We start from the raw sequence: 27,871 nt of genomic DNA on the forward strand, positions 1-27,871 counted from the left end.
GGATATAAATATTGAAAAATGTGCAAAAATGAATAAAATTTGTGACAGCTATGACTGATCAATAAAGTCATAAGTATTAGTATTGACTGAAAGATATGGAAATCACAAACATGTCTAATCATTTCAAAAAGCTGTGGCATGAGAAGATATTCATGATGGATTAAACAAATTATAGATAAAAGAAGTATAAGGTGATCTTCCTTCTCAGAGTTAGGAAAATAAATTCCCAGCAATGGTGCTAGTTATTTGAAAAAAGAAAAAAACAAAACAAAACACCAAGATCCTGTTTACTCTAGTTCAGTCTAGTGTAGATTTCTTTCCTACCTGGACTGAGACTTACACTACGAGAAGCACACCTTTGGATACATAATGCATACAGGGCATTGGCCCAGAGGATATAATTGCACCCAGTGAAGGTGAAAACTCTTCCTCTCTTTAGCATGGATTCTCTTGTAGATCACACATGAGCTGAGAGATTCAGGCCTCCCTTTCCCTCCCTCCCTTCTACTGAGAGCCTATATTCTTCAGGCGATAACTTCAACCATAGGTATCAGAAAATGAAAAGGAGAACGTCTTTTTCCTTTAGGAGCTCAGTTTGGCAGAAGATACCAATAGGGAAACAAATACAATGCAAAGTGATCTATTTTTCTACTAACTGATATGTGAAAAGAATAATATCCTTTATGAGCTAGAATGTGAGAAAACAGAGCACTGAACACCACTGCTAGAAAACTAACAAGTTTTCCAGAATCCTCTTTGGTACTATGTAGCATTAATCAGCTCAAAATATAGGTACTACTATATCTAGAAAATGGCAGTTTTGCATATATCAATAATGGAAAAATATCTAAGTTATATCAAGTGAAACTTGCTGAAAACTGTGCATATTCTAAACGGGGGAATTCATGCGCACACACACACCAATTCATATAGTCTACACACATGAGCACATGTAAACATATACACATGTTCATATTTTATACATACATGGATACATGTGTACACATGTTAATATATTGTGCACACATGAGTACATGTGTGCATACATATCTACACTGTTGTACCCACATTAGTACATATGCATACATATCCATTCATACATTGTATAAGCATGAGATAAAACCAATAAACATCTATCTAGAAGAGTTCCTTTACATTATTAAACTTTTAGTACCATTTACTTTATTTATTTATTCATTTTTTTATCAAGTACAGAATACCTCTGTTTATGTCTATCTGTCTGTCTCACTAAGTTTACTTTTTTTTTTAATTTGAAAGTTCAAATTGCAAACTATTCTAAGTGTGACTTAGGGCACTTGACATAGAGACTTTTCACTGTAAAGTCACATAGTCAAGTCACAAAGTCTTAGTACCATTTATTTTAATATTACATGCATGTATCAAAATTTATTTTTAAAGAGATCTATCAACTTTATATTACCAAAATTGACTTTAAAAAAAAGGAAGTTGGGTCCTCCTTGCTGGTGCAAGGGGTTAAGTCTCAGCACTACGAAGCTATCGCAAGCCACTGCAGCATGAGTTCAATGCCCAGCCAGGGAGCTAATCCACATGGTGCAGCAGACCTCTCTTGTCTCACCTCCTGCTCCCCTCAGCAGTGTATTTCAGTAGATCCTCCTGCTCTGCTCCCCACTCTGTCTCTCATGAATCTTCTCACCTTCCGCACCTCTGGCCTGTCCTCCAGTTCTTCCATGTAACAATAAATAAAATCTTTTTAAAAAAAATTAAAAAAGGAAGCCATATATAAACAAAGGAAAAATGTCTAGGATGATCTGTACCAAAATGTGAATGGTGTAATCATTGTCTATGAACATTTTTTCATTTTCTTCATTTCTATCCAGGCGTCTATATCTCAAGTTTCTAATTTTGCTGGTTCTTCTTTTCCCAGAGTTCAGCCTTTAATAGTTTTCTCCCCTTCGCATCCTCTTGGGGATCTCATGGAGTCTCAAGGCTGTAAATACCAACTACATGCTAAACAAGTTTATGTTTCCAGGCTAGATCTGAGCTCCAGAGTTAAATATTCAACTGTTTACTTAACATTTCCACTTGTATGTCTAAACGTCATCTCAAATATAACATCCAAAAAATGAACTCAATACCTGCTGCCTTTTAACACACAAGCTTTCCCATCTTAGTCAATGGCAAATACTTTCTTGTAGTTGCTCAGCCAAAAACCTAGGAGTCATTCTTGACTCATTTTCTTGCACCTCACATCCAGTCTCTAATTAAACATGGTTAGTTTTCCCATCAAAGTGGATGTAGGTTTTGACCACTCCTCACAGCTGCCATCTTGGTCCAGGTTCCATCATCTCTCACATGAATTACCTCAATGCTTCTACCATGCTCAGTGCTTCTACATTTTACCCATTACAGTTTATTTCCAGCAGGAGTCGAGGTAGTGGTCATCAGAATACAGGTCTGATCATGTCTCTTCTCTGCTCAAAACTCTGCAGATGCTTCCATTCCTCAAAAGAGAAAAGCCTAGACCCTTAAAAGGGCCCAGAAGGCCCACCTGTGCCCACTCTTCCACCTAGCCTTACCTCTCATACGTCCTCACTTCTTGCCCTTCTCTTCAACCGTTCCTCTCTAGCCAAGAAGATGGCCTCCTTACTGGTCTTTACATGCCAGATTTTCTTCTACCTTCTACCATTGCACTGCTTTTACCTCAGATAGTGTCATGATCCACCCCCTCCCTTTCTTGAAGTTTTTTCTCAAAATTCATTTTTTCTCAAATTGAAAAAATGAAAAAATAAACAAAATTCATCTGGTCCTTAGGTCTTCCATAGGTACCCTATCTAAAACTAAAACTGAGGCCTCTCTGGTGGCCTAGGGATTAAGTCTCAGCACTATCACCACCTTGGCCTGAGTTCACTCCCCGGCCAGGAAGCTGACCCACGTGACACAGCAGACCTCTCCTGTTTTGCCCACTGCAGTGTATTTCAGTAGATCCACCTGTTGTGCTCCCCACTTTGTCTCTGGTGAACCCTCTCATATCCCACACCTCTGCCCTACACCCCAGTTCTTCTACACAAAAATAAATTAAAAAAAATTTAGGGCCTCCCCAGTGGCACAGCGGATTGAGAGCAGGGAGCAGACTGTCAAGCTGCCCGATGTCAAACTGTCTGCAGCCTCTGAAGCATGGGTTCGATTCCCCGCCAGCCAGGGAGATACCCATATGGCGCGGCAGACCTCTCCTGCCTCGCATGCTGCTCCCCTCAGCAGTGTTTTTGGTCCATCCGCCTGTTCTGTTCCCTGCTCTGTCTATGTTGAATCCTCTCACCTTCCCACACCTCTGGCCTGTACCCCAGCTCTTGTATAAATAAATAAATCTTAAAAAAAAATACCTAAAACTGACCACCCACAACACTATTCCTTTTTCTCAGTTCTTTTATGTATAACACTTATCCTTTTCTATTCTATAGAAATGGATTGGTTATTACAGTTATTTTTTATAATCTGTCATGCTCACCTTCGAAATACAAGCTCCATGAGAAGCTTGTTGTTCCCTGAAACTAGAAAGCATGTAACATAAGAGATGCAGAAATGCATGTTAACTGAGTAAGTAGTATCATCTGTATAATAGATTAATTTAAAAATAAGAGTAACGGGCCTCCACTGGTGGCGCAGCGGTTGAGCGCTGGGCTGTGAAGCTGCCTGCAGCCTCTGCAGCGCCGGTTCGATCCTCGGCCGCCGGGCAAGGGTCCCACATGGCACGCAGACCTCTCCTGCAGCCCGCTGCTTCCCTCAGCAGTGTACTTCGTCCGTCTGCCTGCTCTGCTCCCTGCTCTGGCTCTGGTGATTTCTCTCACCCTCCCGCGCTTCTGACTGTACCCAATGCTTGTATAAATAAATAAATCTTTAAAAAATAAAAATAAAAAAATAAAAATAAGAGTAACTATAATGAATGAAAGTTACAAGTATCTACATAGCCATAATTCGAAAGATTTACTGATTATTTACAGTCTATTTTACTAAAAAAAAAAAAACCCTTCCAATTTTGTTATCTTAGGAAAAAACATTTCTGGTTTTTATGTATTTATTTCCTATTTATCAAGTAGAAGTGGAAAAAGTTGCAAATGATTTTATTTCAGTGATTGCATTTTCTATTACAGGCAGCACTTTAGAGGAAAGATCAATAGCATTAGCATTGAATGTCTCTCTCTACCAGTATGTTATATTCAAGTGCTTTCCAACAAGAACCTTCACCTCTCTGAGCCTCTTTTCCCACATCTGTAAAATGGGTATGATCTCTATCTCCCCAGCTTGTGAAGAGGAGATGCGATCAGAGTTAATAATTGCCAGGTGCTTGCATCACAACGTGGGTAATACCCCCTTTGTTTTCACAGTCTAGGAAATGGGCCAAAGATGAGGGAACTAATCAGATAGTAGGGTGAGCACTTTTCCATGAGCAGTGAGTCCAGGATTCTTTCCCTTCCACAGGCACAACCTCTTATCTGGTTGAGAGAGGATAAAGAGCAGGAAGCAAAGGCCATCTAAAAACAACTAACCAGCACTGCGGTCTGACTCTCTTAGCACTGGAGGGAATATCACCTTCAGCAGGGCTCTCTGGGGAGCCACGATGGTCATGCCGGGTGGAGCATGGATAATCTTAGGTTATCACCAAGTATGTGAGAGAGAATTAACAACAATTCAAGGCACTACCCCTCCCACTTCCCCTTTCCTTCTCATGTAGATAATTCTGGAAAGTCAAATGCTCCTCAGTTTGGTTTTACTTTTCAGGTCTCAGCCCAGTTATTTCCACTCCAGCAATCTCTTTTTCATACCCCACATACAAGTACTCGTTAATCCTCTTCCACCGTTCATTAACTCTTATTCAGTTACCACCCCTAAATCATTCTCTTTCTTTCCGACATTCTTTGCTCCATTTATAAACTCCAAAACAGCTCTTTCTGACTGGTTAGGATGTAGTATTCATAAAATACTTAAATAATGGAAAATAGCAAGTGAATACAGTGTAGTACATAGACAACCATTATGTGTCCCCATCACAATCATCTCAGGTGGCTGACTTTCCTCTTGATTCTATTTTTTTTTTAAAGATTTATTTAGTAGAAAAACTGGGGTGTAGGCTAGAGGTGCAAGGATTCACCAGAGACAGAGTGGGGAGCAGAACAGGCAGATTTACTGAAATATACTGCTAAGGGGAGCAGCGGGTAAGACAGGAGAGGTCTGCTGCGATTGAACTCAGACGGTAAAGGTGATAGCGCTGAGACTTCCTTCCTCTTTATTCTACACTAATGTAGCTGTGATCTGCAGTGGCTGATGTAGCTATGGGCTGCCCAAATCCCAATTCTATTATAAGAGTAGCTGACTTTGGGCAATTAACTTTTTGGGCAAATTTTTTTTTGGGCAATTTAACTTTTGCCCCAGTTTTATAAGAAGGGATCATCATAGAATCTCCCTCCTAGGTTTATTATGAGGAGTAAATGGGTTAATTCATACACAGTACTTTGAATGACTCCTAGAACAGAGAAAGAGCAAAATAAACATGTGTTCTTAATATTTCCTCAAACATGAAGTCATTATTTTAAAAACTATCATCTTTATTTCTTTCAAAATACTACTTTCACAAGTCTTTTAAAAACTAATTTTAACCACAAGTATAGTGTTTCAGTTACATAATCAAATATATTCTTACTAGGTAACAGTATTTGACTATCACTACCAACTCATTTCTATGGAAAGATTATTTTGAATTCAGAAATATTTACAGGTGAATTTCTGAAGTTCATTTTATCTGGAAGATAGGGAATGTTTATATTAAAATGTGAATATACACATAAAAATGACACATGATTGAACTTATTGGAAAATTCTTTACTTTTTTGAATTAGGATTTATTTCATAAGTAACTTAACTATTTCTATTGCCATAGCTGCTGTTCATCAAGTATCTTTGAGAAGTATAACTAAAAAATGAACAGGTCTGGGGTCTTATTTATTCACAACTTGGCTTTTGCAACCTGATCCACAGATGCTACAAAACACTGTTTCTATAAAATAACTACTTTAGGTCCTCCCTGGTGGCGCAGCGGTTGAGCGCTGGGTTGCGAAGCTGCCCGCAGTCTCTGCAGCACCAGTTCGATCCCCGGCTGCTGGGCGAGGGTCCCACATGGCGTGCAGACCTCTCCTGCCTCCCACTGCTCCCCTCAAGCAGTGTACTTCGTCACTCTGCCTGTTCTACTCTCCGTTCTGGCTCTGGTGAATTCTCTCACCCTCCCGTGCCTCTGACTGTACCCAGTGCTTGTATAAATAAATAAATAAATCTTTAAAAAAAAAAAATACTTTAGGCTATACTATCTGCACTTGGTTGAGGGGACAGTTTCCTGAAGATAAGATACTCAACTGAGAATCTCTGCTCTGCATGGGTACAGCACAAAGAGCAATAAAGTTAGACTTACAATGAGGAAGTCTATCCTACCAGCTCCTTCCTTTTTATCTCTCCAAATAAACACCACGGGGCATCTCAGACCTGGTGAAGTGAAGTTCTGTTTATTTTGGAATTAACGACAACAACAAAATAGCTATTGATAAGATTGCCAGATTTAGTAAAGAAAAATACAGGATGATCAGTTAAATTTGATTTTCAGATAAACAAGGACTAATTTGTTACCATAGTATGACCTAAATATTGCATGGGACATACTTACATGAATCAAGTATTCCCTACTTGAAATTAAAATTTATCTGACCAGTCCGTATTTAATATTGTCAACGTATTTGTTGAGGAATGATTTCTAGACACATTGCTGCTCCACCCTTTCTTTCTCTCTCTCTCAACACACAGTTTTCATACTTTGAAGGAATACATGTGTTTAATAAACTAATTAGTTTTTACCTTCAAGGTTTTGGAAACTGCATGATAAAGAACTACCAGTAATCCTCATTTGTGTTGACATTAGGGAAGAAACCATTAATTTCATGTATGTATATTTTATTTCTTTTTCAACTCTATACACTGACAGAAAGAAGTTACAGAATTGTTTTAATTCACATTTTTCTCTTTTCTCAAAAGTTAAACGGAATCTATATAGTTTCAAAACAATTTAATGAGATAATACTGCCACCTGGAGATCAGAGGCAGGTATTAACTTAATTTCTCAATCTTCAAGTAATGAGTTATTGAAATATGTGTTTTAATTAAAAATGCATTCTATCACTTGGCATTTTATGAATCCAATTTTTTTCACATTTACTCCTACACTTAATAAACATTTTTTTTAGTTTGTATTGTATGCCACATATGCCAGGCTTTGGGAATATAAAGATGTAGATCTAGTTTCTTAGACCTCCCTGGTGGCACAGGGGTTAAAGTCTCAGCACTGTCAAGCTATCACTAGCCACTGCAACTTGAGTTTGATCCCCAGCCAGGGAGCTAACCCACATGGCATGGTAGACCTCTCCTGTCTCGTCCACTGCTCCCCTCAGCAGTGTATTTCAGTCAGTCTGCCTGTTCTGCTCCCCACTATGTCTGTGGTGAATCCTCTCAACGCCCCCCACCTCCTTTTTCTGGCCTATACCCCAGTTATTGTATGCATAAATAAAAAAATCTTAAAAAAAAAAAAAAAGACCTAGTTTCTTCCAGGGAGGAACTAATGGAGTAGCGGGAAAGACAAGCAGATTACCAGGTATCATCCCCCGACCTTTGCCCTTTAAGATTAAAATAAAAATAAATATAACCACAATTTTCATATGGTGGAAAACTCATATCTCTCCCTTTCTAAGATTGTAGGATAGAATGTGATTGTAATTTTTTCTGTTCACCTTATACTCTAGCTCCTGCTTCATATGATATAGCTCAGTTTATGGACTACTCTATGGACATACACATATGCCCCTGGTCTCTACCAAATCTCTCAAAGTTGTGCAACACGAAGCTTTTTCCTTGACTTTCATAATGATTAATTTACACAAAGCTTTGGGTTTGCAGGAGATTCATCTTGATGTTTGGAAGCATAAAAGGGATGTGTGTGTGCGCGCGCGCACATGTATACAATTACAGCAATGCTAATGATTACAAATTGAGAAACATTTCATTGCTCTTTTTAGAAAACATCCACCATTTTAACTTTCTCCCTCTGATCCTCTCTGCTCTCTCAGCAACATTTTCCAACCTCTACCCTTCCCCCCGCCAGTGAACAATGCTTCCCATTTCATACAGAGCAATTAAACTTTCTCAATCTCATATCCCCAAATCCAACCTTCTGCCCACTTGTGCTTATCCAACTCTCATTGTTGTTTTTCAAGACTCAAGGGACATCTATATAGAGTGTCATTACTTTTCTTGTCCCTATATAAATATTTACTTTCCCACTGGCAGGAATTGTAGCAATTCCTTAAAAGACAGAGTGATAACAGTTTCAGTTTTAAATAACATTTTTAAACTCCTTTGTTAGATAGAGAGATAAATAAAGTGCCGATGGTAGTCATTTTGCCTTTCTTTCCTCCCTTTCTTTGTGCTCTCCCTCCCTCTTTACTTCATTCCCTCACATCTTTCCTTCTTCCTTCCTATTTCCCTTCCTTCCACTTTCTCTGCTGTCCCTGCAGGTATTACTGAGCAGTCTCGTGGTATTTCATGATAAAACTGCAGAACTCAAACTAAAATTCAACTAAAGATAAAAACTGAAGAAAGTGTTGTAACGCAGTATGCTAATTATACTATGTATGCCATTTTGCTGGTCCAAGGTGTATTTTATTTTCTGGGTAAGCCTACAACACAAGCTTTCTAAAGCTGGAGTCTAAATAGTTATCTTGCTGATAACTATTCCCTAATCTTGTTAACTACTCCTGGCCCTGAAAAAGTGAGAATGTGAAATTGCATTAAAACATTAATTTTGCAGAAACATAAACGGAAACGACTGTAAGATAATCAATCACCGATTTTAAATAATCAATCACCGATTTTCCTAAGCTAAGGATTATTTCCTTCATCAGATAGATCCCTTTGGTATGAAGGCTGGCAATTCAAAACACAAATTGCCCAGTTAAGAAAAAAGCACTTGCCAGAGTACTAGTGATGTCATCAGACTGATGGGCCCAGATCTTTGGACTTTCAGGTTTAAAGAGGGATTCTATAAATTACTTTCAGGAAATAAAGTCAGAGAACTTTGTTCATTTACAACATAGGTTTATATCATGTTCTATGCTTAAGTTACAAATTCAAATGACATATGCTAGCTGCCCTCAAGAAATGTACAGTCTAATGAAGAAGATGAATTTATCAGAGACCACATATGTTAAGAATTTTGTAAATGTCTAAGTCTTTGTGACTTTCAAGTCTGTTTATCCACTATACGTTTCTCCAAGGCAGTCAGCAGTAAAATACATAATTACAAGGGCCTCTGTCATTATGCTAGGACCCCTCAGTAATGCATAAGGTAGGCCTCTTAGACTATACAAGAAATCCTGACCTGGCATTCTTTCAGTTCCATGAATGCAGCAAGCTCGTTTCTGTTTTAAGCTTTTTCGCTAGCTGCTTCTATTTATTTATTTAAGCTTTTTATTTATTTTATGCATACAAGAACTGGGGTGTAAGCCAGAGGTGTGGGGAGGGGGTCGGTGAGAGGATTCACCAGAGACAGAGTGGGGAACAGAACAGGCAGACTAACTGAAATACACTGCAGAGGGAAGCAGGGGCGAGGCAGGAGAGGTCTGCTGCCCCACGTGGGGTTAGTTCTGCAGCTGCTGCAGTGGCTGGCAGTGGCTTGATAGCTCTGTCTTTAACCCTTGCACCACCAGGGAGGCCCCACTAGCTGCTTCTTAAGCCAGGCATGCAAAGAAGCATGGAGCCTGATGTGTCTTGGCCTAGGCATTTGCACGGAAGGAAAAGGAAATGGAGAAATAACTACAAAGTTAAGATAAAAAGCAAAATAAAAGGCAAAAAAAAACTTTTCCCTATGAGAACTACAAGGGACAATAAGGGGATAACTTGTTCAAACACTGGAATATGTATTTGTTTTGGGGTCAGCTGCCCTTTAGTGCATAAATTTCTTGAGAGGAAGAACAGTGCATGGTTGAAGCTCAACAAATGAGGCTGTACAAACAGAAGCATAACATGGGTCACTGGAGCACCTGGAAATATTGTTGACTCAAATCCAATATACTTCTGATACTACTGGAAATTTGAACGATGACTGGGTATTTAATTGTGGCTGTTTTAGGAATAGCAATATTGTAGTTAAGTTTCTAAAAATGTTTAAAGCTCCTTACTGAAATATTCTGGATTCCTTGATGTCTGGGTTTGTTTCAATGTATTATTAGAGAGGGGGAAATGTGGGAGGGAGATTAAGTGAAACAAGATTGGCTATGACTCAATGGCTGGATTATGGATACATGGGGATTCATTATATTATTCTGTCCTCTTTGGTATATGTTTGGAATTTTGTACAAGAATTTTTTTTTTTTAAGATTTATGTATTTATTTATACAGGCACTGGGTACAGTCAGAAGCGCGGGAGGGTGAGAGAATTCACCAGAGCCAGAGTGGGGAGCAGAGCAGGCAGAAGGACCGAAGTACACTGCTGAGGGGAGCAGCGGGTGGCAGGAGAGGTCTGCGCGCCATGTGGGACCCTCCTCCGGTGGCCGGGGAGCAGCCGGGGATCGAACTGGCGCTGCAGAGGCTGCGGGCAACTTCGCAACCCAGCGCTCAATCGCTGTGCTGCGGGGGAGGCCCAAGAAATTTTTTTTTTAGAGATTCCTGGGTTCCCAGAGATTCTGATCCAGTGGGTCTAGAGCCTGTACAATGTACATTTGCATCACTATCAATACTACGAGGTTCACCTCACCAGCACTCTTCCTTGCCTGCTCAGGCTGGAGAATACATTAATGCTGGCAGAGGTCCCTCAGTGAAACCTCTCACCCTCTATAGGAAGTAAGTATCTAAGCAGAGTAATTCACACAAGGTGAACATTTGACAGTTAACCCAAAGGAAGGATTTTTGCAGTTTAAAGGAAAATCTAGTAAGTTTCAAAGTACAAAATTTCTTTCAGGGAGGAACTCCATATTTCAGGTAAAAGAAATCACACTCAGAAATATATTTCTGTGACTCTAGCTCATTACACTCAATTAGTACAATTTAGTGACACTACCCCTTGCTTCGTTAAACATGCCAAGCTGATCTCATTCATCACATTCATAGATGAACCCTGATATCCCATCACAGTTTCTGGTGAAAATAGCGTCTTTGAGTACCTGAAAGGGGTATAGTTGGAAGGGTACCTTCTTAAACCTACATTTTATAAGGGGTTGCTAATGCAAATGCAAGATGGGTATGAAAGACAAAAGGTCCTAAATAAAAACTAGACTTGAAATGATATAATGGAGGCTGATGCTCTTCGGCGTGAACTATTGTTGCTAGACTACAATGTAGATCTAGTGTGGTTAGGCCTCATTTATTCATGGGATGTCAAAGATTCATTTTTTCCCATTTTTATGAAAATATATTATAGACCAATTGATTAGGCAATCAACCAATTAATTAACCCAACAGCTCTTTCTAGACCATCATTTTAGTCACCCGAATATCTATAGCATGGCCCTTAGTATTGGCAGGTGCTAAAAAATGCTTCTTTAAAGTGTTTATGGTAATTGTTTATATGCCTGTAATTCATAAATGCTAGTGGTGTCATCTACATCAGGGAAAGCTACAAAGAAAAAACTGCCAATAAGCACAACTCCCTTGCTTTTCTTCCTTTTTATCTTTGACCCTTTTCACTCATCTCTCTTCCTGATCCCCTGCCTCTGGCAACCACTGGTCTGTTCTCTGTATCTATGAGCTTAGATTTTTGTTTTGTTTAGAGTCCACATGTAAGATACATTATGTGGTATTTATCTTCCTCTGATTTATTTCACTTAGCATAACTTGTTCTCTTAGCTGTGACTTATTCCTTCAAGTTTAATGTCATGAGGAAATTTGAAAAAAAAATTAAAACGCTAGTGTTATGTGTAATGGTGAAAATAGGAAAAAAATCTAAATATCTATCAACCATGGGAATTCCCAAATAATGTGGCAAAGGTATTTCACAGAATACAATACAGTTTTAACGAATGAAGTCTATTTAGTTAGAAACCTCAATAGGATAGATATAAAAAACATGGAATTGGGTTTATAAAAGTTATAGAACAGGGGGCCTCCCCGGTGGCGCAGCGGTTGAGCGCTGGGTTGCGAAGCTGCCCGCGGCCTCTGCAGCGCCGGTTCGATCCCCGGCTGCTCCCCGGCCACCGGAGGAGGGTCCCACATGGCGCGCAGACCTCTCCTGCCGCCCGCTGCTCCCCTCAGCAGTGTACTTCGGTCTTTCTGCCTGCTCTGCTCCCCGCTCTGGCTCTGGTGAATTCTCTCACCCTCCCGCGCTTCTGACTGTACCCAGTGCATGTATAAACAAACAAACAAACAAATAAATAAATAACTTAAAAAAAAAAGTTATAGAACAGTATACAAATATAACAGCATTCATGTAAAACTTCAAGAGTCCCTGGGGCCTCCCCGGTGGCGCAGCGGTTGAGCGCTGGGCTGCGAAGCTGCCCACAGCCTCTGCAGTGCCGGTTCGATCCCAGGCCACCAGGCGAGGGTCCCACATGGCGCACAGATCTCTCCTGCCGCCCGCTGCTCCCCTCAGTAGTGTACTTCGGTCCTTCTGCCTGCTCTGCTCCTTGCTCTGGTGAATTCTCTCACCCTCCCGCACTTCTGACTGTACCCAGTGCTTGTATAAATTTAAAAAAAAATTTAAAAATTAAAAAAAAACTTCAAAAGTCCAGCCAGTCTATGTAGTTTATAAATACATAGTAGCACTGAAAATACAAAAAGCTAGATTAGCAAGATTCCAATGAAATTTACGATCCTGTAATTAGAAGAAAAATAAAGTGGAACTGAGAATAGGGGTCACCCGCTTTACCTGTAATGTTCTATTCGTTCACTTAAAAATATAAAATGACAAAACATCTATTTATTCTGCATAGTGGGTAGATGAATGCTTGCTGTTCTAAAAACATTTCGTAACTTTAACAAAGGAAGCATGGTGATGGCGGGCCAGTCTATACTATGGGCACATCTTTGCTCTGCTTCTATGTCAGTGGTTTCCTCATTGGAAAACGCGGGGAGGTACGTGGTGTTCTCCAGTCTCTTCAACCTAAGTCTACGAATCTAGAATGTTCTCAACCCTAACACTGGAAAAGCTATCCAGACTAGGTAATGAAACATGAATTTCTTCCCTCGTTTGCTATAGCTCCATCTCTCTCAACCCACAATTCCTTCTCCAGAGGCAGCATATCTAGTGAAGAACTGCCTTAGTGACAGTGAGACGTGAGTTTGCAAGTGTAAAACGAGGATTATAATACCTACCTTACAGAACTGTAGTGAGGTTTAGAGCCTGAACAGAGTAGGTATTAAAAACAGGCGCAATAACAGAATTTAGGGACTCAGCACCGGGGTGGCTGAACGGAATCACGCTTTTCACACCGTCTTCCAAACCAAAGTGGGCTCACCTAACCCAGCCCGGCCAAGCGTCGGCTACAAGCCAGGAGCAGTTGCCATGGCGACACTCTGGCTCCGCCTCCAGACCCGGCCGAACAGCATGCTGGGGATTGTAGTGCGTGGGCGCTGACAGCGAGGGGCGGGGCAGCTTCCAGGAAGGTACTGCGGTTCCCATTCCTGCCTCCCCCGCCAGCCCGACCGTCCCCTGCCTCTGGGCTGCAGGGCCCAAAACAGAAACCAAGGAATGGGTCCTCCTTTCCAGGCCCACCGAAGTTACGGCTACAGTCCGACCAGGGGACGCCATGAGGGGCCTAGGGGTGGGCGGGAGCGACACCGCTGGAGCCGGAAGAGGCGAGGCTCCCGCCCGGTGCGCAGAAGCTCCGCCTTCTTGCGTCACTTCCGTAAACAAAGGCCTCTGCGGAGGCGCGGGGTCCGGGATGTGACCCTGACTCCAGCCGCTGCAGTGGCATCGGCGATTGCGGCTGCGCCTGCGGCTTCGGAGGGCCCGGGGTGTTTGCAGGTTAGGGAAGACCCTCATCCTCTTCTTCCTCAGGTATGAAATGGAAATAAAGGCTCCCCCCGCAGCGTTCCCCTTTAGGTCCCTCCCACCACTCATTCTGGCCTCTGCTGGGTGCCGGGCGGTTCCTGAGGGGTCTTGGGGTGCTTTGGGGAAAGGAATGGGGTGAAGTCAGGGAGACTGCGGGTTCCTGACTCTCGAAAACAGCCTGTAAGTAACTCCGTGCAGTTTACCAAGGCCTTCCCTAAAACGCCCCTTGCTGCTTGGTGTACAAGGATTTCGTTTCTCTTGGGACAGATGTTACTTCCCCAAAAGGAATTGATTTTCAAACGCTGCCCCTCCGAACATCTCGGTTTATATCACTACACTGTTGTTTATTTGCATTACTTTACCTCCTGTGTTGTTTTTTTTGGTCCTTTTTCGTATATCACCAAATGTGTATTAGCATCATGAAATTTGAAAAACAGGGTGGTGTTTTTTGTTTTTCGTTTTTGGGTTTTTTTTTTTGGATCATAAATTTGTACAGATACTTGCCTCTTGGAGAACTGATATCCCATAGTCTCTATTTGGTTGGTTTTTTTAAGTTCCATTTAATTTGTGTTGCGTGTTGAAACTCCAAAATGTCTGTTCTGTTACTAAAAATGCTTTTTAAATGAAAATTGTTAGCCAAGATTTAAGTGGATTACACTTGGCATGTGGGATTAGAGACTGGGAGGTAAAGCCTTCCCTTTAGAAAAGCTCGCTGAGTCGTAGGTATCTAGTTTTACTTATGATTGTTTACAATCAGGCTGAACCACTGGTTTCAATTCCAGTGCTAGTGGCAGGTAGCCAGACAAAAGCGAAATTACCTGTTTTCGTAAAAATTCTCAGGTAATTGTTTAGGAGTGACATCAGTGGATTTGAGTCTTTTTGATTGGTCATAGCATGATTAAATTCATCACAATGTTCTGAAAAGATCTAAAGACATTTTACAATGTAATGAGGTAAATAGCCATATAAATTTCTCAAAATTTATGATGCATGAAATAATATAATCAAGAAAAATTTAATTTTATGCATAAATAAAAAGAAAATGTAGGAGGATCTTGTTACATGGATGAGTGTTAGAGGAATAAAGTGCTTTATACAAAAAGTAAGGGAAAAGTAATGGAGAAATATAAGGTTTTACACAGTCTCTCTGAAGGGGCTAGTTATAACTTCATAGTGTATCTTTGATGTTGACAGAATTAAACATATAATAAAATTTCATGTTTCCTTTGAAGTAGGTAGAGAATATATATACAAAATAGTCATGATGGAAGTTTAATTTTATAGAACTTTAATCCAGGAAGTAGAATCAGCTTCATTTCTATTCAGAAACTGAATTTTCGGCTTGGTAGTTGAAATAAGGTTTCTAGTCACTAAATACGCCTGTGTCAGTTACACAGCTTTTTGGGTCTATTTACTTCTTCCAAGAATACATTTTAAAAAGGTTGTATTTTAAATCTTCAGTCAGGCAGGGAACATCAGGTAGATGATTTGTTATTAGGTGTGTTCCCCTTCTATAATTCATGCTTTTAAAAAAAAAAAAACTTTTTTTGCCATAAAATCTATTGCAAAATCATCCTTTACATTAAGGGTCATACATAAAAATACTATCGAGCTCAGGAGGTCTGAAGTGGATTGTGAAGCCCACTGAATAGATCCTTCCTACTAAATGAAAGGGCAGAACCCTCCAAATCAACTCCATAAAAAACAGCAACTGTTATCTTTAGTTTTCTGATGTTTTTAGATCAATAGCTGACCCAAAGAAAGAATCCAATAAAAGTTTGTAGATGACATGGGTACATGATGTATAATTCATGCTTTTTTGAGGGCAGGGAATGTCTCTTTTTTAGTACATCTCCCCCCAAACCAGAATAGTTTCTGGCATGTGGAATAGAGTAAACACTTATGGGATCAAGTGAATAAAGAAAATAGTAAAAAAAAAATTTTGTCTAACAGGCAGTTTTGCATAGGGCTTTTGAATATATAGTACAGTGGGTTCAATTTAAGGGACCATTATTTTGATTTTCTCTGATGAACTCTGAAATTCTTGATCCCTTTTCAGCCTGTGAAATGGATCTTTGAAACTGTCTCATTTTGGCAAATATAGCATACATATATAATAATTTTCTTGTATTTCTTTAGGTCATAAGAAGCTGGTCTTGGAGCAATAAAGAATTTAAAACTATGGAAGAACGAAAAGTGAAGAGGAGGAGTCCTAAGTCATTTAGCGCCCACTCTACTCAGGTTGTTAATGCCAAAAAAAATGCCATTCCAGTTAGTAAAAGTACTGGGTTTTCGAATCCTGCATCACAGTCAACTTCACAGCGACCAAAGTTAAAAAGGTGAATTTTTTTACCTTATTACAGCAAAATCCTGTTAAATATTATATTTACTAGTTCTTATGTAACCTTTTTTTTTCTTCACTTGTAAAACAGTGGATTCACATACAACATGTGACTTAGAAAAAAATTGTAAAGGTAACAGTGTATGGCGATTAGAAAATACAAAATAAATAATTGGCTTGAAGCCCCTTTGTCTCATATTGAAATATACAGAGGAATAAAACAAAGTTATTTAAGCTGGCTAGAAATCGGGAAAATATAGATGAATTTGTTTTGTTTTTTAAGTAAGCTGAGTGTGCTTTGGTAATGATTATTTTTTAAAAAGAGTTGTTTCGTTATTTTTGTAGAAATGGTTTGCATTTATTGTAAAATTCAACAAAGGAAAAGTTCAAAGAAGAAATTTATTTTTAAAGATTTATTTTTTATTTTTATCTTATCTGTGCATACAAGAACGTAGTGTAGGCCAAAAATGTGGGGGAACGGGATGGGGTGGGGGGTGGGCTGAGAGAAGATTTACCAGAGACAGAGTGGGAAGCAGAACAGGCGGCTGCTTCTGTTTCAACACTTATTGAAATACCCTGAAATATACTGCCGAGGGGAGCAATGGCAAGACAGGAGAGGTCTGCTACGCCATGTGGATTAGCTTTCTGGCCAGGGATCAAACTCATGCTGCAGTGGCTGGCAATAGCTTGATAGCTCTGAGACTTAACCCCTTGCACCACCAGGGAAGCCCCAAAAAAGAAATTTAAAACACTGAAATCCCACTACCTAGAAGTAATCACATAATATTTAGTGAACATCATTTGTCTTGAGGTTCTAGGGGAAACAGGAGGAACAAGTTTAAAAGGTTATATACTACTGCTACATATATGTACTTTGTAATATAAGATATTTGGAAAACACTATTAACAATTTTAGAGAGAAAACCTTTCATGATTGTGCCATGTAATATTGGGGTGAATTCACCCGAGACAGAGTGGAGAACAGAAAAGGCGGTTTTATTGAAATACTCTGCGAGAGAGCAAGGGGTGAGATAGGAGAGATCTGTGTGTGAAGAATCTGGGGCTCCCTTTTATAACCTGTTTTGGCAGGCTTTTGATGGCTGGCAGAGTCTCTGCCTGTTGTTTTCTGCTGGAACATCAGGTTTCTTTTCAGTGGGCCTTATGCATGAGGGGTGGCCTCCTGGGTTCTGTTTGCCCTTTCTTCTGCATTTCTGCGAATTCTGGATAGTCCCCTATTGGTCATGTGAACCCATGGCCAGGTCCCCATGGTAACTATCAATTTCCCTTTCTTATCTATTTTGTGTCTCCCAGTATTGTTCAGCTGAGCAATAAAGTTTTAGCTCTATTAAATGATACCCTAACAATGATCCCAAGTTTCTTTCTATTTATGGTTAAGTAAATTTTCTAACACAAGCACGTGGTGGAGAATCAGGTAAAGAAACAGCACTGTAGCCCTCTTGTCAGTGGGTGTGCACCTAAGAATATTGCTGCCTTCATTATGATCTCACATTCTCTTTGAGGAAACAAAGGGGACATAACCAAAGACATTTGGAAAGGGTGTTTCTCCTGGAGGAACTTAATTTTAGAATCAGATTTTGAAATAAGGTAATGGCTGGTGGAAAAAGCAAGCCAAGAGATTTTAAAGGTAATCTCTCCTTTCTCTGAATACCAGACCGGTTTACTTGTATCCCATTGTCATTTCCTACCTTGTAATTTTATTTCTCTGTCCTTTGATAGAGGGTGAGCTTTTTGATCATCACTGTGTGCCAGAAGCACATGGGGGACTTTGCACGGGATAATTCATTGAGCGCTTTTTAATTGTTGAATTATTTTTAGCATAAAGTGGTACTGACATGATTAAAGCATATTGAAATAAGAATGAATAGGCTTTTATTCTCCTTTTTTAAAGAGATTTTCTAAATGATGAACTGATACAAAATCCTTACTTGGGTAAAACTTCCTATTTGAAAGAAAAAATATGTTTGCTATGTTCAAACCTTACAGTCATTAGTAGTTTATCTTAGATTTTAATGTGAATATGGTTGTCTTGGGAATCTTTTTAAAAAACAAATTTTATACCTCCCTTAGTCTATGGTCAGGCTTTAGATAAGCATTTCTAATAAGCTCACAGGTGATGTTGATGCTACGGGCTTTAATCAAAAATCATCTGTATAAAATACAGATCTTGCTTTCCGAAAAACTGTTAATGACCTACTAGCGATAGCTTATATGTTCTAATTTGGTTCCTTATTAAAAGTATTAGTGTCTTTATTGCCCTACCCCCTGCTGCCACCATATACCCCATTATCATATCCTTATTGTGGCAAGTATACCTATGAGGGAAGATGTCTTCATATAACATTACATGGAAATTGACTGAGTACTGAATGTGTATTTAAGATTCTCCCTTTTTTGCCCAGTAAACTCTTACTTTTTAAGCTTTCACTCATAACACAATTAGGAAGCTTCCTTTGACTACCCCTGGGTTGAATGAACTGCCTTTTCTGGTCCTATATCATGGTATGTATAGCACAATCACTTAAATGTTTGAGAGTTAAATTTAGACATGTAGAATAAGAGCTAATCTAGTCTAGGCTCTGAAAAGGCCTTCCTGGAGAAAGTAACCTGTAAACAGACTGAAGGATGTGTAGGTGGTACCTGACAAAGATGGCAGGAAGAAGGTTGCTAATGCAGGCAGAGAATTAGCATGTAAGTTGACAAGAAAATAAATTTCTAGGAAGCAAAAGAGATTCAGAGTGTCTAGAACCTAGACAGACAAGGGAGGGTAGGTTTCTTAAGGATATTGGACTTTATCCAGCAATCAGTGCAAAGCTACCAAAGCATTTGAATTAAGTAAAACATATGATCTAATTTTACTTTACAAACCTTTGCTTGACTGCTCGGTGGGGAGAGAAGGGAGATTAGAGAAAACACATAGAGACAGGGATGACAGTAGGAAGATGTTGGGGTATTTCAGTCAAGAGAGATCGGTGAGGGCCTCCCCGGTGGCGCAGCGGTTGAGCGCTGGGTTGTGAAGTTGCCCGCAGCCTCTGCAGTGCCGGTTCGATCCCCGGCTGCTCCCCGGCCACCGGAGGAGGGTCCCACTTGGCTCGCAGACCTCTCCTGCCCCCTGCTCTGCTCCCCGCTCTGGCTCTGGTGAATTCTCTCACCCTCCCACGCTTCTGACTGTACCCAGTGCTTGTATAAATAAATAAATAAATCTTTAAAAACAAAAACAAAAACTTAAAAAAAAAAAAGAGATCGGTGATAATGGAGGATAGGACTAGATTAGAGATATGAGTATTATCAGTAGGATTTCATGACTGTATTTAGGGGCCTCAGGGAGAGTAAGGATGATAGCAGGATTTTAACACTTCATGCTGCTGTGATTATAAATATATCTTCTTTTCTCCTTAGATTGGGCGCTCTTCAGTGTCATGACTGAGGTGTGCATCTTTGTAGACCTAGTACTTGGCCTAGAGTCAGCAAGAATAAGGGTCCCATTAACCATTTGTTGTGTGACTGATAGTTGAAAGAAAAAGTCTGATAAGTGTTTAAACGGCAAAAGTGTATATTTTGCTGAGAAATTAACTATGAAACATATGCTAGGAAAAAGATTTACTCATTCCCTTTTCCGTTTTTGCAGTCCAAAGAATTATTGTAATATATAAATGTATTAACCAATATTTGTATATGCTTTAGTTTTTACATTTCATGCATTTGTTTGAGATTTTTTCACAACTTGCTTTTTTGGTTCCTCGTTGGAAATTACTGGTTTTATTTCTTGTTAATATCTTGCTTCTAAGTGAAATTCTAGTTCAGTTACTATTTTTCCTTAATCTAGAATAGCCTAAAAGGATATAATTATCTCCTTTTTAAAGATAATTATATATACTTAATTTTTGCAGAGTGATGAAAGAAAAGACCAGACCTCAGGGCGGAGAAGGAAAAGGTGCTCAGTCAACTCCAATTCAGCACTCCTTTCTCACCGATGTCTCAGATGTCCAGGAGATGGAGAGAGGGCTTCTGAGCCTTCTGAACGATTTCCACTCTGGGAAACTTCAAGCATTTGGTAAGCTGGAGATGTTCCTCTGCACATCCTGTTTTTTGTATTTTGTTATTCCTTTTGAAGTATCATTTTCTTTTATTAAAGATATTGTAAAATATTGAGTCATTCAACTCAAATGGCAGTTGCCAATCTTGTAATCAGTTGATTTTGTTGCTTCTATAGTTGATATTCCTATTGAAAAAAATTACATTTTTTCTACCCAAGCGATGCTTTCTTTTTTAAAAAATGTATATCCTGTATAATTTGATTCATGTTTATGGTTATCAGCATTATTTCCAAAATTTGATTGTAATTATACACAGAGACAATGAAATCATTAACCTGATTTACACAAAAAGGGAAACTAATTTCTTTTGGAAGATCTACAGTTTAAAAGTTTTCCGCAAGAAGGTAAGTTTGAACTATCTTAACCTTTACTAATGTTCTGGAATGTTCCCCCAGGAAATGAATGTTCCATCGAACAGATGGAACATGTTCGGGGGATGCAGGAGAAATTAGCCCGCTTGAATTTGGAGCTCTACGGGGAGTTAGAGGAACTTCCTGAGGAAAAGAGAAAAACAGCCAGTGACTCCAATCTGGATAGGCTTTTGTCTGATGTGAGTATAGTTCTTCTTTATCCTTTTTTAAAAACAATTTTTTATTGAGATAAATTTACCCTTTTTATCATTTTAAAGTACAACTCACTGGTTTTCACAAATGGTTTCACCATGTTGTGCACACATCACTATTATCCAATTCCAGACACTTTCATCACCCCTGAAAGAAACTCTGTACCTCTCAAGCCTCCACTTTCCCAATCTCCTAGCAATCCCTCTATCTGCTTTCTGTCTCTAGGGATTTGCCTGTTCTGGACATTTCACATAAATGGAATCATGCAATATGTGGCTTTTCTATTTCTAGATTCCTTCATTTAATAGAATGTTTTCAAATTTCATCCATGTTTAACTTTTATTTTAAAGAAATATATTCCAAGGAAATGATCATATTTACATCTCAATATATATTATGAGAACACTGACAAATCTAAAAACAAATATTCACTTTTGTACATATATGACAACATCTTAAACTATAGGAAGTTTATATGTGTGTTAACCTGCTAGAACTGCCATAACAAAGTAGCATAGATTGGGTGGCTTCAACATCAGAAACTTATTGTGTCTGAGATCTAGAGGCTCAAAGTTGGAGATCAGGGTGTTGGCAGGGTTGGAATTTTTTTATTTGAGGTCTCTGTTCTTGGCTTGGAGATGCTGTCTTCATGTTCACATGTCATTCTCTTTATGCTTGGGCACCTGTGTACAAATTTCCTCTTCATGTAAGGACACCAGTTATACTGAGTTAAGGCCCATCCTCAATGACCTCATCTTAATGACCTCTTTAAAGAGCATATTTCCAAGTATATCACATTCTGAGGCATTAGGCCTAAAACAGGAATTTGAAGAGCACACAACTGAGCCCATAACACTGGGCATGATCCTTACACTGAGAGGTATTAATTGAATTTGCCTCTTTACATCTTTTTTCAGAACAAAAATAAATAAGAATTAAATTCAACATACCTTAGTTTCATATTTCATATTTACCAGTGAAAAGAGGATTAATTTCTGTTGCTTTTTCTATCTTTTGAGTAAGTAAAGGTGAGCGAAATTGTATGACCTTACCTTTAAAATTTCAAACCTATATTTATTTTAAATACCATGTTCGGTCTTTGAAATATTTCCTTTTGTAATAAATATATGCTTAAATTGCAGTACCTTTAGGAGAGTGGCTGTGATTGGTGAAAAGAACACTAACTTTGAAACTTAAAAGCCTTAATTTAGCCCAATATCTACATTTGTCTTATAACTGTGTACCTTTGGGCAATTTAGTTAACATTTCTGTAACTGAAATTTTTCCCTCTGTAGAATAAGGATGATGAATTCTTAAAATGGTATTATAATCATGCATGGTTTTGAAAATAGTTATAAAACTCTAGTTTTTATCATATGGCTTAAGTCTCCTCTCATATACTTAACAAATAATAAATACTAAAACTACTTTATAACTTTAATATAAATGAATTTGCAGTCTGGATGTTTTTGGAGAATTTTCTTTAGTGTTTTCATTTAAAGGAAGCTTAATGAAAAATACTTTATTTTAAAATGTATACTTTGCAATGATCTACTTATGCTATATATTAGAAAAATTAAATTTGTTTCTTTGTGTTACAGTTAGAAGAATTGAATTCTTCCATGTATCCTTTGCCTAATATCAACAGTGAAAAATTTACAAATTATAATTTATACTGAATAGCCTAATTAAGTAGACAATAACATCTACTCTTACTTACTTGGTTATCTCCACTTTGGTTTTCAAATGGAATTTTCTAGTTATTTTGTATGCTGAAATTTGATTTGTTTCTGGTTTGTACTGCTTTGCTTTGTATTTTCAGATTTTTGAATCATTAAAAACTTTTAATCAGAAGAAATGAGAATTAGGCTAGTTACCATATAGATTATTTTGAATCTTAGATTCTGATGCTAAATTGTAGTTGGATATGTAGATACATTATTACTGCACTTAGTAGCATTGCATGGAATATTTTAGATGCATCAAAAAGTGTATAATAGGATTTGCTTAGAGCAAGTCACCAGGGCACATGTGAAACATCCAGGTTTTGATTTTTCAAAATGTATTTTGAAATATACGCAGTTATCAAAATTTATTTGGAATATGGTGATAATCAGAATGTGAGACATATAACAATAGTAAGAAATGATTCTGCTTATTTACCAACTTTAGTTGATAGGTAAACATTTCTTTGAACCACACAATGATATAATAGGAAGGATATTGATTGTAGTCAAGCGATTCGATTTTTGAAATATGGTTCCACATCTTGATAATATAACCTTGGGCAATTGCTTAACACGTTGGAGTATCCTCTGTAATATGGAACAATTGCTACATGTGTATGAAAAACTCTAGACTATAGAATATATAGATATAGATATGTATTACTGTTATTATTGTGCATATATTATTATTAATTGCTGATTTGTGTAACAATGAAGAAACACGGAATTATGTATAAATCCAGTAATAACAATATCTAATCTATATCAGATACTTAAAATTTGCCAAGTATTATATGAAGGGTTTTTACACACTTTCTCTTACTTGGTCACACCTTTGGAAGCAGGTGATATTATACTCCCACTTCATAGATGAAGAAAATAAAGGTATTAAGTCAACTAAATTGTGGGGAGATATTAATGTAAAATATAATTGCTAAGAAAGACTTAAATATGCAACTAAGATACAAGTTAATTAGGAGGCTTTTTTTAGGAGCAGTACCTATTTCTTTGTTCTTATATTTATTTTAAACTTTGTTTTTTTCCTATGATTATAACACTTATCTCCTATCATCTTACTTGAATTTTTTTGTTAAACATTTAGACTTACTAGTCTCATCACTTTGCTCAGTTTAACCACCAGAATTAAACAAGGTGAAGTGGTAGAATACAAGAGCGTGATAATGGATTGCTTAGTTTCAGATCTGTGCAATCTTGTACAAAGTCTGGAATCCCTAGTTTCTTAATATGTAATGAATGTTCTCTTTGTACTCAAACTTTTCCATTCTGTTTTTCCCCTGTCATCAGTGACTTTGTTATTGTTATTTTCAAATCTATTCTATGACCATAGCAGACATTGCTAATCAATCATGGCACTATTTTCCATTAACCTGGACTTGGACATGGAATTATATGCTACCTCTCAGTTACATTTACTTGTCAGATATCATAAGTTATGCCTTTTATTCTTCCTTTATTCTCTACCCTTGCCTTCTGATTTCATAACCTTTCAGATTTCTGTTCCAGCTGTACAGCTGCACTATCTAAGACGGTAGTCACTAGCCCTGAGCTACTGAGCACATGAAATGTGGCTATCAGGATTGAAATGTGCTTTTGCAGGCACGCCTGATTTCAAAGAGTTATTCTAAATAAAAGTGTAAAATATCTCAGTATTTTCATATTGATTATATGTCAGAATGACAATTTTGGGTGCTAGTGTAAAAATATATTAAAAAAAATTATTTCTGTAGCTTGCATTATATTTCTATTGCTCAGTGCTACTGTATACTTTAGACATTGTCACTAAATTATTCTCCCTAAAATGTCACTTTCATCTTACCGTTCATATTTTTTAGCAAGTTTTTTTTACTAGGTCAAAAGGCTCAATAATTTGATCATAACCTGTACATCTGTTTTGTTTCTTATTCCTACTAAGCTTGTTCTCCAGACACCTAAGAGCACATGTGTTTTTGGTCACCTTAGTGTCTTTTGTTCAGGTTGCACTTCCTGCCGAGAGATGCTCTGGCCTCCCCCTTCTCTTTGTCATACAGCAATTAAGTTGAGCACGTCCATAAAATATTTCATTTCAAATCAGTGTTCTGCCTTATTGCATTATGTGTTACATTTCAACCTCCCAACTGGATGAGAAAGTCTTTGATGGCAGTGCCCTTGTCTGTATATTTTCACCTCTACCATCCATGTATTACTAGCATTTAGTTGTTCTTAGTGTATCTATGTCATTATCTGAATTGGGTCTTGAGAAATAACAAATGTGGGCAATATAGATGAAAGAAGATGAAAGGAAATGAAGATGGTAAGGGATGGTAATAATAAGTGCATAAGTTTTATCCTACATCCAATGTTCTTAAAGAATAATACAGAGGGTTATAGAAAAGCTTTTGGAGTTATGATAATTTTATTTTTACCTTTGCAAAGAAATTATTTTCCCAAGATGATAAAGTAGTGTTGTCCCCTCAAAAGAACAGTTTTAATCCACTGAGTTTTCATGTTTGCTTCTAATCAGCTCCTTAACATGAAAATGATTCTTGCCTGTATTACAGTAATTCTTTGTTCTGTTATAGCCTGTAATATAGTCTTGATTCAGTGGCTTTTTAAAAAGCCTTTGAATTCTATCTATAATATAATCACTTCACTACATTTAAAAATTGCCTTACCACTTCCAGCTTTCTTGATAGCAACATAGGTACCTTCCCTTTAAACATAGCTTCCCCCACCCCCTGCCTTTTTAAAAATACCTCTGTCTCTTAATCCCTAAGTGTAATTTCGAGAATTTGAAAGTTCTCATTAAAGAATGAAATTTTTCTTAACTAATGAATGCAGACAAAAACTCCATTTGGCAGATGCACAAGATGTTCCAAATACTTCTACCAGCTAAAATGAAATGCAATTGCTTTCTTGTGATTTGAAGTGAAGCAGCATTCTTTACATTTCCAGCTGAATCCAGTAGCAGAATCATCTTCCACAATATGGAATTAAAGTAATTAAAGTGCAAGTGCAATGATTGTTTCCACATATTGCTTTCAGTAAATTTGACTTGATGTAACTCACCATAACTGGAGGTCTGGGCCTGTTGAAGGTTTAATCAGGAAATGTGACACAGAGGTTGTGCTGCTATGCTTTATATTGTTGCCTTATGGGTTTATACTTGAAAATGTGTTGTGCTAAATGTCATTGATTGGGCTGAAGGGTTCACCCTTCCTGAGCTTACCAAACTTATTCCAGTGTTGATCATAAGTTGATGATGCTCAGGCTTTTTGTGGCAGCCCAGCTTCAGTTTATGTTTGACAATCAGTACACACACTGGTGTGTGTTCCAATGGCCAGTGACAACAAATGCTGAATGAGTATTTGTGAAATTCGCTATTTTTAATAAAGTGACTGTTTTAAATTAATCTCTGTTGTCTGTTTGGAAGAAACCTGTAGTTTTCACTCTGAGAATATAAAGATTCACTCCTTACAAGTGGAACTGTGCTTGTAAAATTTAAGGTTCTGAAACTTTCTTGCAAATTTTGTGTATTTGCATTACACAAATTTAAATATTTGTATAAGAAGAAGATCATGAGCTTTAACATTACTTACACCTTGATTTGAATCCTTATTCTGATCCTTAGCTTTGTGTTCATGTACATTTACTCAGTTTCTTTGAGTTTAATTTTTGTTTTTAATCTAGAAAATGAGGTTAATAAGCAGTTCACAGTGCTTGTTATGAAGAGGAAGTTTAAAAGTATGTTTAAAATATTTAGCACAATAACTGACACCAGTAATTAAGCAGCCTCATCACCCTTTTCAAACAGCTTGAAATAGTAATTCATGCATCAGAGAGTATACCCTTTTAAATGTACAATTTAGAGGTTTTTATGCACCCATCACCATAATCTGATTGTAATACATTTCATCACCCTAAAGAGAAACCCATTAGCAGTTACTTCCCATTTCCCAAAACGCCCATCCTTTGGCAGCCACTACTCTGCTTTCTCTCTGGATTTGCCTTTTCTGAATATTTTCTCTAAATAAAAGTATACAACATGAAGTGTTTTGTGACTAACTTAGCATGATGCTTTTGAGGTTCATCCATGTAACATGTCAGTACTTCATTTGTTTATCCATTCATAGCCCAGGTGCCTTCACCCCGCAGAAGAGGCTTGTGCTGCTGCCTCCTTGTTTCCAGGCCACAGAAACAAGCACGTAATTGGGGTTGGGAAGAGTAGGGACCCATTGAATAACACTGAAAAATATTCTTGGTTTTAGTAATTTTTGGCATTCTGAATTCAAAGAGTATTGATCAATTTATTTAATCAGTGTTTTTATTCTTTTGCATTCTCTATGTTTCCAGTTTGTCACTAACTTTCTTCAGCCTCATATTATACATGTTTATTTGGCTTTTGCCATTTGTATTTAAAATGGGGACGTTCTGATCCTACCCAAGTATTAATAATAGATTTTCTCTCTCTGAAAGCATTTTAGTGGCTTGTCTTGACATTATTATGGAAGATGCACTTAAAAAAATGTATTTTCTGCAACTCAACCACAATGACTTCTTTATTAAAGCTGTTGCCAAACATTGTTATTAAGGGCCAGGAAAAAAAGTTTAAAATGCAACTCTTAGCAGTAATAGTTGGCTTTAAGGTATGCAAACTATAAAAAGAAGCCAAATTCTTCTTATTGGAAATGATTCAAGCATAATCATACTTTTAAAATCACCAGAACATGAAATATGCCACTTTAAAAACTTTTCTGTTGGGTTGAAAAAATAGGGATTTGAGGGGAGAAAACTAGCACTCTAGGGTAAGCCCACAAAAGGAAATTTTGCCATATGAATGTTTTTCTTGGATGAGCCCTGAGATGGAGTAAAACAAAAGCTGTTTCCTGTGGATTAGTGACCAAGCAGCCTTTTGACCTTGTTTATTCATTCGTTCATTGGCCCTTTGTGTAAAATGAACTCCATGTGGGTCCAGTTTTAGTTCACCTAATTTTTATCTTTTCATGCAATTTAACCATGTTAAAAGCAACAGGGAAAAAATGAGAAGCTTGGATTAGAATACAACTTTGAGAAAG

The 27,871-nt window shown here is 37.9% G+C and overlaps 1 protein-coding gene and 1 long non-coding RNA gene across 2 annotated transcripts in view; one reads left to right on the forward strand and one right to left on the reverse strand.

The window, feature by feature from the left end:
* LOC119252921 (uncharacterized) overlaps positions 1-13,595 on the reverse strand; it is a 36,285-nt gene extending 22,690 nt beyond the window's left edge. Inside the window, exon 1 of the long non-coding RNA XR_005126943.2 lies at positions 13,375-13,595. This is a non-coding gene — a long non-coding RNA (uncharacterized LOC119252921). The remainder of the gene's footprint in view (positions 1-13,374) is intronic.
* Positions 13,596-13,662: 67 nt separating this feature from the next.
* On the forward strand, positions 13,663-26,208 carry CCDC28A (coiled-coil domain containing 28A). The gene is made up of 6 exons (XM_037520477.2): positions 13,663-14,059; positions 16,193-16,392; positions 20,303-20,466; positions 20,905-21,059; positions 22,674-22,696; positions 25,638-26,208. The coding sequence occupies exons 1-6, from the start codon at positions 13,751-13,753 to the stop codon at positions 25,690-25,692; spliced, it is 906 nt and encodes a 301-aa protein (XP_037376374.1). The 5' UTR covers positions 13,663-13,750; the 3' UTR covers positions 25,693-26,208.
* Positions 26,209-27,871: the final 1,663 nt, after the last annotated feature.

This window comes from Talpa occidentalis, unplaced genomic scaffold (assembly GCF_014898055.3).
Source record: "Talpa occidentalis isolate TD23 unplaced genomic scaffold, MPIMG_talOcc4v2.1 talOcc4.2, whole genome shotgun sequence".
NCBI lineage: Eukaryota > Metazoa > Chordata > Mammalia > Eulipotyphla > Talpidae > Talpa > Talpa occidentalis.

Bases quoted from the DNA above. Each gene is read 5' to 3' on its own strand.
- CCDC28A (XM_037520477.2), top strand. From the start codon at position 13,751: ATGGGTCCTCCTTTCCAGGCCCACCGAAGTTACGGCTACAGTCCGACC. The intron at 20,467-20,904 runs GTAAGCTGGAGA...ATGTTCCCCCAG, and splicing joins TGGGAAACTTCAAGCATTTG to GAAATGAATGTTCCATCGAA. The intron at 22,697-25,637 runs GTATCCTTTGCC...TAATGAATGCAG, and splicing joins GAAGAATTGAATTCTTCCAT to ACAAAAACTCCATTTGGCAG.